Genomic DNA, 16,880 nt, shown 5'->3' with positions numbered 1-16,880 from the left:
CCTGTGACCAGCCCTCGGTCCACACAGCACACAGAGGGGTCTTTCTGATGGATCAATCCACCCCCCTCACTCCTGTGTTTATGGATCCTTGCTACCTTCTCAGAAGAAAGTGCAATTCTTTAGTTTACAAAGCTCTCCACCCCGCCAGCCCCACTTTTCTTCCCACCCCCTCCCATGTTTGTTTCAGGAGCCAGACCACTTTCGCTCCCCTTTTCCTTTCCTCGCTGGCCCCCATCACACATCTCCTCCTCCCTGTGCCGGCATGTCTCTCTTCTCAACCCTCTTGGGTGGGCTGTTCTCTGAGATCCAACTCAAGGGGCACCTCTTCCAGGAAGCCTCCCCTGACTACTCCTTTACACATGCACAACAGAGTGGGTCAGGGGTGCTTCCGCCCTTACCCTGGGACCTCTCGGCTTTCAGCCCTCTGATGACAACTATCAGTGTCTATGTCTGTCTCCCCCGTGCACCTGTCACCCGAAGTGGAAAGAAGGGTCGGCCAGCTGAGCCGCTCTCTGGACACCCAAACAGCACTGGGAAGAGCCTGGGATCAAGACTAGTGTTTCACATCCACCTCTCAGGGGGAGCTCTCAGTGACGCTGGAGGTTAGGAGCAGTTTGGCAAATTGCCTGGGGAGGAGGGACAGACCCTTAAGGAGACTGCTTCAGTATCAAGAGATCTTCCCCAAGTCGCCTCTGAAGAAGGCAGGTAAGGGAAGATGAAGCACTTTTGTTTTGCAGAGTGGAGAACGGGGAGTTTGGGGCCAGAGCTGAACTGCTGGGGCCCCCGGAGAGAAGCTGAGCTCTGCCCCCAGGGGGCGCCCTCCTCACGCCGCCCCTGCACAGGCTCCTGTGGGGGCAAGGCACAGCCTCCTCTCTGATGCGGCGCTAACCTAATATCAAAGGCCTGAAGGATTGCCAAAGCATCAGCCTAGGGCCTCCGTGACTCAGCGGGAAGGGGGCATCTCTGGCCCTGTGGGGGCCTGGATGCTGGTGGCATCGGGCCTTCCAAGCCTACAAGACGTAGCATGTGGTCTGCTGACACGCTGAGCCTGGGAGGGAGCAAGCTGGGGTCACTGCTGGGGTCACCTCCCTCCCTGTCACCCTGAGCCCGGGGTACAAAGTGCGGTAGGACCCGTGGCACCAAATGTCCCCGCTCCTGTGACACGAGGGCACGAGTGACGACGGGGCGCTGCTGAAGAGGCCTCTTTGTCCGGCTCCGATTTTTGGTCCAAACTGCCCCGCGCCGAGACCCCAGGTGCCACGCACGGCGAACCGAGCGCAACCTTGCCGCTTGGCAAAAAGTTGCTGTTCTCGATGCCAAATGTTGACACGCCGAATTCAGTGTCGACGAGGGACCTTTTAGAAACATTCAGCATAACATAATAGACTAATTCATTAGCACCCCATGGGTCTGACTGGGTAGAAGCTGAAGCTCGGAAAACATTGCCTTAAGGAATGACAGATGAAAATATCTTTCCCATGATATAACTGTTATTGCCGGGAAGTGGCATTAATTGTGATTGCTTATCTATTAATTTATTATAATTCTTCTTCCACCTCCAGGCTTTTACCTACACACGACATGTACCAGGGGCTCAGCTGGGGCTGATTAACGCGGGGTTATCTGGGAATGGCTCAAAGCTGGCTGGCACAGATACTGGCCGCTGGGGTAATTAAAATGTCTTCTGCGTGAAAGAAGCGAGTTTGGAGAATGTTTTAGAGGCGAGGAGTTGGTGACGTGGGTTTGCTAAGGGGAAGGAGAGAAATGGCAAATGCCACCGCCCTCCCCGATACAGCCTCGACTGACCAATGGGCAGCAAAGAGGCGGAATCACGAGGCCGACTCTGAAGCCAGCGGGGCCGGGAGGAGGATCCTGGGGCTGGAGCCGGAGCTGAAGCAGGACGTGGGCTGGAGCGGAGGGACCCAAGGGACACGGCTGATGCCCTGGCAGGCAGGCGGCCAGGGGCAGTCGGGAGACACGCTGGTTCGAGCCCCTGATACACACGCGCGCACCTACTCGGCTGCAAATTGCAGAACTCTTTGTGCGGCAGGGTTCCTCCCTGGAAAGATCCACTCTCCCTGCTCCTCAGAGAGGCCCCGGGGAGCACGGGCAGTGGGCTGGAGAGACCGTGCACCAGACCGGAAGTCAGGAGCCACGGCCTCCACCACCGATCCACTGTGAGACTCTGGGCAAGCCACTCAACCTCTCCGGTCCCAGGTTTGCCCATCCATCGACGGGGAGCAAAAACTCTGCCGTGGAAAGAGGAAAACCAGCGATGCGGAGAAAGGGCTTTGGAACCTGTGAGGTGTGGGCAAGGCTGGGATTTGTGGAGGCTCCATTTGCCCTCGTTAGTGTCGACCACCGTGCCTGGACCATGGCTGCCGTGTGCGGCCAGGGGAGGCCAGCCATGACGTTGTGCGGGTTTTCAGGGCGACAGGTCTCCACAGGGACCTTTGGAGCTAGACAGCCCCCAGCTGGTAAAGGTCCAGGCTCCGCTCCCTTTCTCGCGAGTGGCCGCTCTGAGCCTTGGTTTCTACTCTCCTGTAAAATCGGGACATCGTTCCTCCCTTGGAGAGTTGTTCTGAATTTTGCATGAGATGGGCGATGCTGAATATAGAGAAAACACGAGCAATTTAACACTTACGTAGTACTTCATTAAACATCAGGCACTCAACATACTCAATGCTCTGCGTAACAATGCCATGAGGTGATGCGGTTGCTGTGGCCGTTTTGTGGACGGGAAAATGAGGCACAGAGAGGTGAAGTAACTTGCCCAGGGAAGCGGAAGAATCTCGACTTCTAAGTCAGGCAGGCTGGCCCCAGAGTCCACGGTCTTCACCGTGGCTATGACAAGGGTCTTGGTAACTTGACTGATTACTTTCTACATTGTACTGTCATTATTCGTTCATTCAGGCATTAATGGCCACCTGCTGCCTGGCCAGGCACTATCTGGGCACCGGAGATGTACAAGTGAACGGGTCGCAGTGCTTGATCCTTCCGTGCATGAAGGGAGCCTGCCAGCTGGTGGGCTTTGTGTTGGGGCCACCTCTGCACACTGTCTCCCACCCAAGTGCCCTGCTCAGTCCGTGGGGCTTTGAGAGCATCTGTACGTGGCTGCTGGACAAGGGAGTAAAGGGACGCTTGAATTAAGGAAATGAAAAAAAAAAGTGGACACTGTCCGGGGCCAGAGGAAACCCCAGGGCACTCCCTGCCCTGAGCCTCCCTCTAAGACCTCTAGCCTTGCCCCCAGGAGGGCAATGGCATTAACGTAAGGAAACTGGGGTCACTAGGGAGGTGCCGTCTCCAGAGTGTTGCCTGAAAGGTGGAGTCAGGCCAGAGGGCAAAGGGCCCGGACGTTGGTCTCCGCACCCCAGGAGCCCAGGAAGGGGTGCACGGGGCTGCCATGCCAGGGGACAGGGCCTTGGGCCCCTGGAATGTGCCCACCACACCTTCCCAGCCTTCCTCCTCTGCCTCGCTCCGGGCTCCAAACAGAGGTGAAAACATGGGAGACCTGGTGGCCTCATCCTCCAGCCTGCAATGACTTTCCAGCATATAGCATGGCATGGAAAAGTCAGCTTGGGTGGGCAGAAATCCAGCAGGGACTTGCGGGAGAAGGAGCCTGATCTCGGTCTCCAGTTTCCAGGATCCCATTCTCCCAGCGTGACTCATGGCACGTCCCCAGGTCTGAGCTCTGGATCAAGAGAATGTGCAGGGTGGCCCCTGAGCTCTGCCATGGGCACAGGGTATGTGGGGGTGCAGGGAGGGGAATAAGAAATGGCGTGCTGGCAAACGCTTAATAACCAGCTCTCAGGGGAGGGGAGGCTAAAAACCGTCATTTGTAGTATTTGCCAACTCCTGTGGCACGAATATTCCTTCCACCATGGCTGACTTCAAGCCACCTACGTGCTATCGCTGAACGTGGATTTGCGAAGAGACGAACACAACGGGGTCTGGCAATCAGCCAGAGCGAGCCAGCCCCAAGCAATCCGGGGAAGCGCTAACGTGCCTCTTGCCTTTTGCTTATGCTGTTCTCTCGTGTGGAATCCCCTTCCCCTCTCTCCTTGGTGAACTCCTACTGATCCTTCAAGAACAACGTAAGCATCTGCTTTCTTGCCTCGAATTTCCCACCTTCCACCGGCCCCTCCGTACCTGGTGTCTCCTTGCCCTGTGCCCCACGGCCATCTGTCCAGGCCTGTGATGGCACGAGCCTGCCGAACGACCTAGACACGGAGGTGCAGACCGCACAGGAGGGGAGCTCCTTGAGGCCAGGGCCTCAGTGCCAGTCGTCAGGAGATACTCAGCGGAGCCCAGGTGCTGGGTAAGGAATGTTATCTGGGTCCCAGATGGGTGAAGGAACACAGAAGCCTGCCGGGCTGATGCAGATGTGGCAGAAGCTCGTTTCAGTGACAGAACGGTTAGCCGTGCTGTCACTTGCCCCAGAACAAGGCTGGATGGAACAGTCCCCCCAGGGCCCCCGGGAGGTGCAAGGGTGTCTGGCTCCACGCAGGGCGGCTGGGTGCTGGTGCCCCTTTGGCACGGGGATCTCTTCATTCTGCTGATTTCAGGCCACAACTAATTATCCTAATGGGTTTAAATGGCCCTAAATGCTCTCAGAGTTTGGACAGGACCCATCTGGAGCCTGCAGGTGGGCTGGGCCGGCTGACAGTGAGTGGGGAGACTTCGGCGGGGATGCTGCGGAAATCCAAAGTAGCAATGCCTGTTGTTGTGCGAGGCCTGAGACATTCGAGGCGAAGCGTGTGGGCTGGGAGGCCGGGGTCACCATAGTAAGAACAGCTAATACTTCCACAGCTCTTTGCACGAGCCAGGCAGCGCTCTCAGTGTTCTACTTAATCAGCACATTTAGTCCTCACCACCATCCTAGGGGGGTAGAGGCCATGATCGTGCCCATTTCGCAGATGAAGAAACCGAGGCAAGGCCGTGGCTGGTAATCAGAGGGGCTTGTGGTCGCGTGGGCAGGTCTAGACTCACTGCCCTCGGTCACAACACGATGTCACTTCTCAAAGTGGGCGGGCCACAAACATATCCCTGGGCCCCTGCCTGGCCCCACACCTAGAGCCTCAGGAAGCAAGGCCAGCGCGAATCTTCTCTAGCTGCAGCAACTGTCCCCACCAGGCTGACCTTGCTCCGAGGGGGTCCCACCCCGACCCGTGCCATGACCCAGCGGTACGTTACCAGAGTGGTGAAGATAAAGTGGTAGTATTCTGTCATCATGCCCATGGCCATGGCCTGCGGGAAAGCAGAACATTAGCAACTTGCAGGGAGTGCCCGAGAAGCAGCCTCCCTCCCCACTTCCGCTCCAGTGGTGAGGACTGGACGGAGTGGTGGTGGGGGGTTGGGGGTGGGGGTTGGGAGGGTCTGGCTCCTCGCAGGGAGGGGGCTGTTCTCTGAGACCACCTCCCCAAAGCGACAACGACCGGCTGGTAGACAGCGGAGGGTTTCACACGGGAGTGTCCGGGAAAGTCACCTGGGACAGATTAAAACGCAGAATCCTGAGCCCATACTCTGCAAAGATTCCGAATTCCGCAGGGCTGGGCTGGGCTGGGCCCGGGAGTCTGGCTTTTCAGTAAGCATCTCCGGGCCTGCCACACTTCAGAGAAATGCCGCCGGGATCAGCCCCAGACCGCCTCTGCCAGCGCCCTGACTCCACCCGGCAGAGCTCACCGTCCTGGCTCCAGAGAGAGGTGTGGGAAAGCCCAGCCCCCACCAGCCTCCAGCCAGGCCTGAGGAGGAGAGGCTGTGGTCAGGCTGAGAGCCTCCCAGGGGGCCTAGACAGCCAGGCTTCCCTCGTCCATCTGACCACGAAGCAGCCCGCACGGCTGGAATTATTACCATGTACCATCATGAAGCCTGCCTTGTACACATTTATGTATTTTATTAGAAACCTATCATCTATAATAATTACCATAATGCATTTTCTGCAAAGATCTTCTGGGCCCACAAAGTGCTCCGGAGGAATAAATGTCACGGGCTCAAGTCCACTCGGAAAATGTCACTCATTCTCTCGCCCTCTTGGAGATTCACAGCCTGCTTCAGCAGGTTCAAGGCTCAGAAAAGGCTTCAGTAAATGGATGTATTTACCTTTGTGGGGTGCAGTGTATAGCTGCGGAGCACAAAATCTCCACTTTTAATTCTGGATGTTTTCAAGTTAGGCAGAGTAAATGGGAGTAAATTTCGTGGGGAGTAAATTACGTGGGGAGTAAATTTCGACTTTCTGGCTGGATGACCTTGGGTCCATTCCTTTCCCCCTGAGCCTCAGTTTCCTCACCTGTAAACTGGGCGTGATAATCCTTGCCACCTCCCAGGGTGGCAGTGAGGGGCTACATGGACACAGCACATAGTAACTCGGCGAACCGGGGTCGTGACTGTCTCTATTACTCCGTGACAGAAGGAAGCGCTGGCAGGTGCCCCGGGAGGAGGGTTAAGGGACTTCTGGGGAGTGTGGGTCTCCTCCATTGTGACTTTAAAGATGCCCCACACCAGGTGCCGACTGTGCACCGGACCCTGGGCTAGACTCTTTCCTTGCCTTGTCTCAACAGAATCCTCCATCACCGGCTGAGGTAGGGATCATTGGCTCCACGGACAGAGGAGGGGACGACCCTGGGGTCCCTCGCTCTTGGGCGCACAACACCCAAGGGCAGAAGCAAGATCCAAACCCCCAAACGAGCTATCTAACCGCTGTGTGAGGGAGCCTGGGGGAGGACAGAGGCGGCCAGGAGGCTTGGGCACCCCCTTGGCAAGGCCCAACTGGAGGCTGAGACCGGAAACCCCCCACCCCCCCCCCACGGACTTGAAAATGCCCCGTCCCCAGCTCAGCGCCCGTCTCCCTGCACTCCGTGTCTCCCCCCGACCCCCCACCTGCCTCTCGCAGGGTCATGAGTATAGAGCCCCACGGAATGCCTCCTTCTATCACCAGGGACGCTTTCTGGGACCATATAATCGCCTTTTACACAGAGCACTGGCTCAAATTTCAGTGTTTTGGGTTTCCGCGGCAGCACCCTCCAAGGGGGTTGTAGGCGATTTCGTTGTTTATTTCTTAGGCAGCTGGCAGACACTGCTCTTGTTCCCAGCATGCCATGCCAGGCTGCGTCTGGGAAGGAACAGAGGCCCATCCGGGACCGAGAGCCACTTTCCTCCCCCACTGTCACTGCAAAGTGGAGCAGATGGTGCGGGGAACTTCAATAAACCTAGTAATAGGAAGAGTAACACCAAGTGCTGTGGGCTACGGGGAACTCATCACGGAAGAGGCGGTGAGGCACTCCTGGGGCTCTTCCCGCGACCCCGAGGCCTCTCCGGGCCTCCTGAAATGTTCTGTCCTGTGTGGCTTCGGGCCCTGCGCGGCACCCCCTGACCCCCACCTGCAGTGATGGCACCGAAGCTAGCATTCTCACAGCACCCTCCGGGTGCCAGGCTCGGCTCAACCCTGGTCTCATTCCATCCTCACACCAAGCCAGGGCTTAAAGACCGCACTGCGTCCATTTTGCTGCTGCTCGAACGGGCTCGCAGAGGCCGGTTCCCATCGCCAGAAGGAAGCGGAGCTGGGGTCCAGCTGAACTCTGGCCGGTGTCACGCCCGAGTGTGGGAAAGGGAAGGCGGGGGGACGTGGCAGGCAGATCCCGACCATGCCTTCCGTCCCTCCGGCTGGCCCGCATTCACGCACCTGCTTGAGGATCTGGGCGGCCATGGTGTGGCTGCAGTCGAAGATGATGCGGAATTCACGGCCCCGCTTCATCTCCTTGAGTAGGGGGCGTGAGTCATCGGAGTCAAGGGGCAGCTGGCGGATCTTCAGGCGAATGTTGTACCTCGATGGGGCCATGATGAGCTCCTGCAGTCGGATGAGCCCTGGGAGGCCCCGGGGTGCAAAAGACACATGTGTGCACACAGGTATACACAGCTGCGGGCATCTCGGGTGTCCACACACGCCTGCGGCCACAGGTCTGGAGACACACACAGATGTGGACGCGTGGCCCACAGAGACACGTGCACGTGCACGGACTCAGTTATGTGTCCGGACACAGGCACCGGGCTGTGCACGCGCAAACACATGTTTACATGGACATGCGTACTTTGATACGGACACATGCCTGGGCTTGTTCACATATGTAAATAAGGGCGTGTGCAGACACAGAAACACATACAACACGTGCAGATCCAAAAGTAGGCACAGAGAGACAGCAAGTCCCCACTGACCACACCTCCCCGCTCCCCTCTAAACTAGAAGGGGGTACACAGATTTACGGAGCCCATTCCCGAGGCCACCCCTCTTCATCACCCCACCTGCAACACTGGGAAGCGTGGGACCTGCCTCCAGGATGTGGCACAAGTGGAGGCTCCAGGCTCCTCTGTACCAACTACTGTTGGGACTGTATAAGCCTACGTGGTATTTGTGTCCCCCAACCCAAGGACAGGCTACCTCAGTAAACCCGACCCATTTTTTCCAGGCTCAATGGAATCGCTTCCTCCGTGAAGCCTACCCCTACTGCTCTGTCCAAACAAAACACCCCCTCCTCCAACCCGGTGGCCTCGCCCTCAGCCCCTCGTCTCACCCCCCACCCTGGGTCCCCGCAGCCTCGAGCACAGGGCCTGGTGCTTAGGTGGTGCTCCACGCAAATTTCCGTAATTGAATTGACTTACTGTTTTGTTTTTTTTTTTTTCTCCCCACACTGAAAAATCCATCCTCCACCTTGGCATTTTGCGAAACCACTTAATCTGGGGACTTTCAGGGAAAACTGAATGTCACCTCCTGGAGACAAATGGCTTACTTAGGTCTAATTAAGTTCATTTCCTTAGCTATTTCAAGGTCCGTTCTTGCTGACTCCCCTCTGTTTAGCCTGGGAGCAAGCCTGCTTGCTGCCCTCCGTACCTCTCCCCACTGCAGGGAGGGGCTGAGCCAGCAGGGGCCAGGGTCCCAAGTGGGCCATCCCCTCCTGCCCACTAGGCTCCCCGCCCACAGTCAGGGCTTAGCGTCTGTGTCCTAATTGTGCTGTCCACCGGCCACAGGCCATTCTCCCTCGACAGTACTCGGGTTCTCCTCTGGGGAGCAACTCCACCTCCATGCTTGCACCACATGACTCAGGAGGGATCTATCCCCAGCTCTAGGGGCACAGCATGCGGCCCCAGCCTGGCCAATCAGCACACACATTCCTCCAGGCATAGGTACGGGCTTAGAGATGGGTATGTGACACGAGCTGGTCCTATCAGATGACTTCCAGAAATGGTGCCTCAGCCACTGGTAAGAGCTACGCCCCCTTTTCCACTTCACTCCAAAGAGGGAGGAAGTAACTCTGGGCATCACCACACAGAACCTGAGAAGGATTCCAAAACCACAGAAGTCAGGACAAGTAAGTCCTAATGATACCCATTTGAGCCTCTGGATCAAATAGTACCTGAAGCTAAAATTACTCCTCAACTCTCCAGTAAACACAGCCAACAAAATCCACTCCTCCTTGTTTGTTTGTTTGTTTGTTTGTTTTCTCTGGATTAAAGTTTGCAATCAACTATTTCAGTGTCCCTTGTCTGGACAGAGTCCCCCCACACAGACAGCCTACTTTGAGAGCCTTCCAACAGAGCATCTGGGTTTCCAAATGCATTTCTGATACAAATGCCTAGATCTGGTCAGCCTCTCCTTTCCATTCGTGATGGCTGGTCACCAGGAAAGCAGTTTGAATGGTATCCATCGTTCCCCTCTGCTGGAAAGGACAGAGATATATCCTGGTGACCTAGGCCTCCCAAGGAGCTCCCAAACAAGCATTGCCACGGCCACGGTCATCAGGAACCCCCGGTCTCCTGGAAGGCCTCAGGCCCAGGTGCATGGGCTGGCAGAGGGCTCTGGCATCCTGGAATGATCTGGATCAAACAGGGGTCACAGTGCTTCCTAAACTTGATGGGGCACAGGAACAAGGGTATCAGTCGACCCTCGCAGAAAAGGGAGGGGCCTCGAGCCCCTCTGGAACACACACCCAGCCTTACCCTCCCTCCCCAACTAGCCCCAGAAATTCTCAGTTTGGGTGAATGCCGCTGCCCGCTCACACCTGTTACCCTGCAAGGCTCCTAGTTTTCACTTTGCGCCTCCTGCTCGCTCAGTGTTCAGAGTCATGCCCAGCTTCGGTAGGCAGGCACGTGGGCTTTGGGGATCCAGGACATGAGGACGGGGACAGCCTGCATGCTGGAGCAGAGGCCACCAGGGTCTACCTGTCAGCCAAGTGCATTGCCCCGTGTAATACACAGTGACCCACATTCTCCAGCAGCAAATGTCAGACCTCCTTCTCATCAGCGTATTCCCAAAGGAGACCAGAGGCTCGTCTCAGCGCCCCCCACAACAGAGGATGAGGCTCTTGGCTTGCCCGAGATGAGCTTTTCTTCCTGGCTGCCTCCCTAATCAATCTCTCTCAAAATATCTGCAGTGAATCATGGTTGTTGGACTCCTGCTTTTCACTTACAAAGCACTTCTGCATATTCATTACCCTATTTAACCATCTCCCTGTCCTAGAAGGCATGTAGAATAGAGACTTTTCTTCCCAACGTTACAGACGAAGAAACTGAGGCTCACAGAGGTCACGTGGTCTGCCAAGGTTTCGCAGCATGCTAGCAACGGGATCAAGATTTGAGACTCAACCTGTTGGCTGGCTCCTACAGTGGGGCCCTTCCCTCCACCCCAGGTTTTTCCAAGACCCTTCCTTTCATTCTCGACACCAGTTTGTCTCTGGGTGCAGATCAGGTTGTGAAGGCGACCACCTGTCAAAGGTCACAGGCCAACCCTGTTGGTTCCTGGAATAATCACTCTCGAATATTCCGTAACTGAGGATCTGGCATCCCGAGATCATGCGCCAAACTAATGGCCGCGCTTGTCTATGTTCCTACTCTCCCTCTGTTTCTGAGTACACAAGGCTCCCGTTATAACCCCCAACATCTGTGTTTTGCTTCCTGCCCCACAGAGGATGTCTCCGCCTAACAAATCCCACCTGTCGTACTATAGGCTACATTAGGATAATAAAATAATTAAAGTCTCCGGAGTAAAAAAGGCTCGTGCCCAAGCTTTCCGCTTGCCCCTGCCTCCTGACGGATCCCGGTGCTTCTCCATGAGGCTCTGCGTGCCACGACGTGCCCCCTCCCGCTTCTAGGCAACTGTAAGAACTCTTCTCTCAATGGCATGGACCTCTCTGCGTCATCAGTTGGTCGTCCGCATCTATGGGGTCCCCGGGTACATTTAAAAAGTGTTCTCCCTTAGGGAGCCTGGGTGGCTCAGTCGGTTGAGCGCTCAACTTCGGCTCAGGTCATGATCGCATGGTTTGTGAGTTCGAGCCCCGCATCAGGTTCTGTGCTGACAGCTCAGAGCCTGGAGCCTGCTTCGGATTCTCTGTCTCCCTCTCTCTCTGCCCCTCTCCCGCTCATGCTCTGTCTCTCTGTCTCTCTCTCAAAAATAAACATTAGGGGCGCCTGGGTGGCTCAGTTAGGCGGCTGACTTCGGTTCAGGTCACCATCTCGCGGTCCGTGAGTTCGAGCCCCGCGTCGGGCGCTGTGCTGACAGCTCGGAGCCTGGAGCCTGTTTCGGATTCTGTGTCTCCCTCTCTCTGACCCTCCCCCGCTCATGCTCTGTCTCTCTGTCTCTCTCTCAAAAATAAATAAACATTAAAAAAAAAAAAAGGGTTCTCCCTGCAGTAGATTGCATTGGTGACCCTGGTTCTTCACCCCTCCCTAGAGGCACACCTCTGGCCACGTAACTTTGCAGTGACCTCCAAATGTGGGCAGGTGACCTGCCCCACTAATGACACTGGACCCAACCATGTCACCTGTGTTGGCCAACGGGGTATTAGCAGGCATTGGACACCAGCCGCTCGAAATGGAACTGCACTCTGGGTTTGGTCTCTCGCATCTCTGCCACCGTCATGACATGTCTGGGCTGGCCTGCTGGTGGAGGAGGGGCCCGTTGCCCCTGTCATCTCCGCCAAGGCCGGTTTATATCAACCCACCGCCAAATGACCCGCAGGCATGCGAGTGATCCAGCTGAGGCCACCTAGCTAACTCAGCCAACCACTGACCCTGAAGACTCGTGAACTAAACAAATACTGTGTTAAGCCGCTCCGTTTTGGGGGCGGTTTCTTACACAGTGTTATTGTAGAAATACTGTAGAAACTGGTGCACTGTGCCCCCTTCTAGGTGGGCGAAGAGAGCCATGATTTTGTTCAGGGGGCAGTGCGCCAGTCCCAAGAGGTGACTGGTGATTGGTTAAGAGCCAGTCAGTGGCTGGGGCGCCTGGGTGGCTCAGTAGGTTAAGCATCCAATTTCAGCCCGGGTCATGATCTCACAGTTAGTGAGTTTGAGCCCTGCATCAGGCTCTGTGCTGTCAGCACAGAGCCTGATTCAGATCCCTTCTGCTCCTCACCCCCTCTGCCACTCATGCTCCCTCTCTCTTTCTCAAAGATAAATAAACATTTAAAAAAAAAAAAAGCCAGTTAGTGGCAATCTGTTTCCTATTTGAACATGCTTAGGGTAGTAGGCACAGACTCAGCGAGCTGGACAGATGGTCTGTTGGAAGGTTCTGAGACAGATTTTCCTTCTTGGTAAGAGGCATGAGTCACATTAAGGAAAATCCCGTTGGCTCCTACCTCTTTCCTTCTACTTCCTGGGGTATCATCACATGAGGATGTGATGGCAGGAGCTGCGGCAGCCCTCTTGTGACTATGAGAGGGAAAGCCAGGAGAACTGCAGGGATACTGACCCAGGGTCCTGACTCTGTTGAGCTGTTAAACCGGCCCATCTCTAGACCTCCTGTCAGTCAGATAACGAAGTGCCTATGGCTTGAGTCAGTTTGAGTTGAGTTGTCTGTTACTCCAGCCAAGACATCGGAAAGCACAAAGCCCCCAGAGCAGATATAGCCAAACCCTGCTCTTAAGTGCTTCCCACTCTGGGGCTTTGATGACCCGCAAGCTGACGTTTTGAAATATCCTGATTCTGGGAGCATACCTCTTACCACCCACTGGTCATCGTCAAAGTCAGATCACTCTTTGACCGAACCCCTAGTACCCATTGTGTTCTTGACTGAACCAGCTACGCCACGGACTCCCCCACGTTTTGAGATGTTTGTTAAGCTGAATGGAACCAAATTGAAAATCAAGTTGAACTCAGCTAGGCTGCTCTGACCGCTCTGTGTCCGTGACACTCCAGCTACACCTTTTCAACATCACTCCGTTCACATTCAGTTCTTCCCTTCCCGCACGGGCCCCAAGCTCTCTTCCAAGCGGCCCCTCGAATCCAGGCCTCCTTTGTTCCTGCCTGGATCAGTCCGGCCACCTCTGCTTGCCTTCTTGTTTTCCGGGCTCTCCCTGCAATCCTCCCTGAGCATGGCCGTCACAGCCGCCTCCTAAAACCCTGCTTTCATTATTCTACTTCTTGGCGCAACAACGCTCAATGGGGTCTTGGCTGCTTCCAAGATAAAGTCTGAACTCTGAAGCTAGACAGCAGAGACCTGGCACGGCCTGACAGGCTCCGTTTATCTGACCTTTTCCTCCCAGCCTCCACACGTGAATCTTCTCCCCCCCGCCAGGCCCTGCTCTCGAGAAAGCTGCGGTGCACGTCCCGCTTCCTCATTTTTCCTGGTGCTGCCCCCGCCTCCTGTGATTGCCCTCACGACTGCTCTCCCCGTCCATCCACCCTCAAGGCCTAGCTCACGTCTCTCTTTCTCTAGTAAGTCAGCACGGATTAGCCAAGGCCACAGGGCCTCCTCTCCCCAGGGGCCTTGGCGCTGACCGTATGTACCCGTCGCCGGATTCTTAGCTCTGATGGCCTGGAATGACCAATGACCTCTGGGTACGGACTCATGCCCCTATGATATGATTAACTCCTCGAAAGAAGATGGGATCACCACATCCTCATTCTTCTTCCTTACCGGTGCCCACTACTCTCTTCCTGCAGAACTTAATTATAACTTATTTCCTCTTGATTTTTCAATTCGATTTAGTTCAGTTCAGTTCAACAAGCACTTAAAAACACTTATGTTGTACCAGGCCCTGTGCTAAGCCCCGGAGGCACGCAAGGCTCATGTCCGGACAAGGAAGCAGGCTCGAAGCCACACTATCATTCCCAGCAGTGTGCCAAGACCGATCGTCTACAGGGCTGCCCAAAACATTGGCGGGGACCCGGAGCCAGGTGCCAGTGCCCCTTAAAGGCAGACGCCTCATGCTGGGGGCACTGAGCCGGGGTGGGGTGCCCTGCCCTCCAGGATCTCCTGTCTGGTACTTTGGGCATAGCAGGGACTCAACAGATGCTCGTAGAATCCCGAGTTAAATAGACAGCTTTTCTGAGGGATTCTCTCCCTATGATTCCCACACCCCATTAGGAGGTAATCAAGAGCTGACATAGAATCACAGGCAGCAGAGAGCTGGAGGGCTCTTTCCAGGCTGGATGCGATAGCTCTCGACTTGACACGTGGGCAGAGAAGGGCCAGATGGGTTAAGTGACTTGCCAAGGTCACTCTCTCTTAAGAGGCCAGGCTAAGAAATGTCTCGGGACTCAAGTCTTTGCAATGAAAGAGGAAGCGGGGGAACAGCTAGTGAGCGTCAGAGCCGGCACGCACACACGGGCCGGTCCGAGTCCCGAGCCGGGTATGTTTGCTGCAGGCGGGAATGTGAGCCGTTAGCGCGCGGCAGGTCGGACATGGCTGGGCAGGGGTGAGTGCAGCTGGTTGGTGGCTGCTGAGTGCAGACCTGAGCAGGCTGCAGGGGTGGAGGCAGGAGCGTGGGGAAGGTGGGAGTGTGGCTGGTGAGCCCGAGGCTGCGGGGGGAGTGCAGGGGGGAGTGTCCGGGTGACTAGATAAGGCTTAGGTGTGAGTGTGGATCCTCCTCCGGGGACAGCTGAGTTGGGCGAGCAGACATGAACCTGACCCTGGGGCTCCGCCCCCCTCCCTCCCCGCCCTCAGCCCAGCCGGGCCCGGCTACCCACCTGTACTGTCGTCATAGACCACGGTGGCCGATCGCCACTTGAGGTACTGGACCAGGTCGAGGATGGCGTGGCTGAGAGAGGCGTAGTCGGGGTAGAGGTTCACGTAGAAGGTGTCCTTGTTGTCCAGTGGGTGGTGCTTCCAGCGTAGCTGAATGTGGGGCACCTCCAGGGCATTGCAGATGGACTGGACTGCGTTGGTGCAGGAGCCCTGAGATGGCCCGAAGATGGCCACCACCCCCAGCGCCAGCTGGTCACAGGCTACGGTGGAGGGAGGAGGAGAGACAGGGAGCAGGGGTCAGTGCCGGGCTCGTCAGGCTGCGGGGGGTGGTGGTGGGGGGGCTGCGGGCATGGGGACGCAGTGATTTTCATGATCCCATGAACACACTGGAGCCCTCGAGGGCGGATGACCGAGGCTCTCTCTGAACCTGTCTCCTCATCTGGAAGCCGGGGTTGCAATCGTCCGGGCTCAGGGGATCACAGGAAGGCGGGGCGAGATCACGCGCACAAGACCCTCAGCACGGCTTGTGAAACAGAGATGGTGATTCCTTTTGACGTTATCGTCACTCTGTTGAGCACCCCCAGCTCCATACCTGGTCCTGTCCTGGGGGGTGGGCGAAGGCTGAGAAACAGGTAGGACGAAACCCCTCCCCGCCGGGGGCTGTTAAGCCTCCAGCCCCAGCCTGTTCCCCGAAGTCCAAACGTGCGCGTCTCACCTCTCCCTGGACACGGCCACGTGAGTGTCCAAGATGCATCTCAGACCTGACGTGTCCCAAACGCGACTCCTCCTCTCCTCCCAGCCTCCCAGCTCCACCACCCCAGTGCCTTATGGCCCGAACCCTGGTTTTGCCCCAACTCCCGTTGTTCTCTCCTATCCCACATCCCAGTTCATCCCGATCTTGCGGCTGCATCATGGGGATGTTTCAGAATCTGACCGCCTCTCACCACTGCTACTATCCGCTTCGGCTTGGGTTACTGTAGGAGCCTCCTCGCCGGCCCCAGCCTCCTCAGGGGCCCGCCCTGCCTTCCTTCCTCTCACAACCTAAGGTGTTTACATCGCTCTTTGAGTCCAAAGGCTCTAGTCTCACCCAGTCTAAAGCCAAAGTCCTTCCAGTGACTGATGAGGGCCTGCTTGCTGCACTTCCTCCCCATCCCTGACCCACCCCGGCCCCCATTACCACCCCCGCTTTCCTGACTTCATCTCCCATCCTTCTCTTCCTCCCTCACAACACTCAAGCCCCACTGGCTTCCATGATGTTCCTCAGACACGCCAAACACACTCCTGCCTCAGAGCCTTTGCACTTGCTGTCCTTTCTGGATGCAGTGTTCTTCTTTCAGATACCCATATGACTATATGACTTCCCCTCACCCCCCCTCAGGTCTTTCCATCTGTGTGGCCTTATTAAAGAAGCATCACTTGCCCAACCTGTAATACGAATTCAGCCATGGTCCTTAAACCCCATACCCTGCTTTGTTTCTTTCTTTAGTAAATGACCACCAGAAGTCTCACTCATTTGTTGACTTTCTCCTCCCACCAGAATGTAAGCACAAGGCAGCAAGGGCTTGATCTATGTTGTTCAGCGCTGTCTCAACAATAAACAGTACCTTCATAGTACCTAAACAGTGCTGAACACAGTACTTGGTCTGAGTACGTGCTTCCCAGCATCTGCTGAGTGAATGTGTGTTGAATTCCTGCCTTCAAACAGTTTGCTTTCTTGGGCGGGGGGCCAAGAGCTCAGGCAGGCCAGACGGTCGATGCTTCTGGGGAGGGCAAACATTGGTGGGCACAGCAGAGCATTAAATGAGCAGCCTCAGGGCAGCTGCAGGCTCAAAAGAGGGCATAGGCTCACATAGGGATTGTCTCGAAAAGATCCCTAAAGTGGGAACTGTCAGGGGCAGTCAGGGAGAGGGCTCCCCAGGAGCCATTG

The 16,880-nt window shown here is 56.1% G+C and overlaps 1 protein-coding gene across 1 annotated transcript in view; it reads right to left on the bottom strand.

Annotated features, from left to right (window-relative positions):
* The window catches only part of GRIK3 (glutamate ionotropic receptor kainate type subunit 3), a 222,880-nt gene that overhangs the window by 58,023 nt on the left and 147,977 nt on the right, over positions 1 to 16,880 (bottom strand). Inside the window, 3 exon segments of the mRNA XM_047870978.1 lie at positions 5,194 to 5,247; positions 7,679 to 7,860; positions 14,956 to 15,213. Coding sequence (XP_047726934.1) covers positions 5,194 to 5,247; positions 7,679 to 7,860; positions 14,956 to 15,213 — 494 coding nt within the window.

Source organism: Prionailurus viverrinus, chromosome C1 (genome assembly GCF_022837055.1).
Source record: "Prionailurus viverrinus isolate Anna chromosome C1, UM_Priviv_1.0, whole genome shotgun sequence".
Classification (NCBI taxonomy): domain Eukaryota; kingdom Metazoa; phylum Chordata; class Mammalia; order Carnivora; family Felidae; genus Prionailurus; species Prionailurus viverrinus.
Note: the sequence above shows the minus strand (reverse complement) of the source record. Positions and strands in the feature narration are given on the sequence as shown.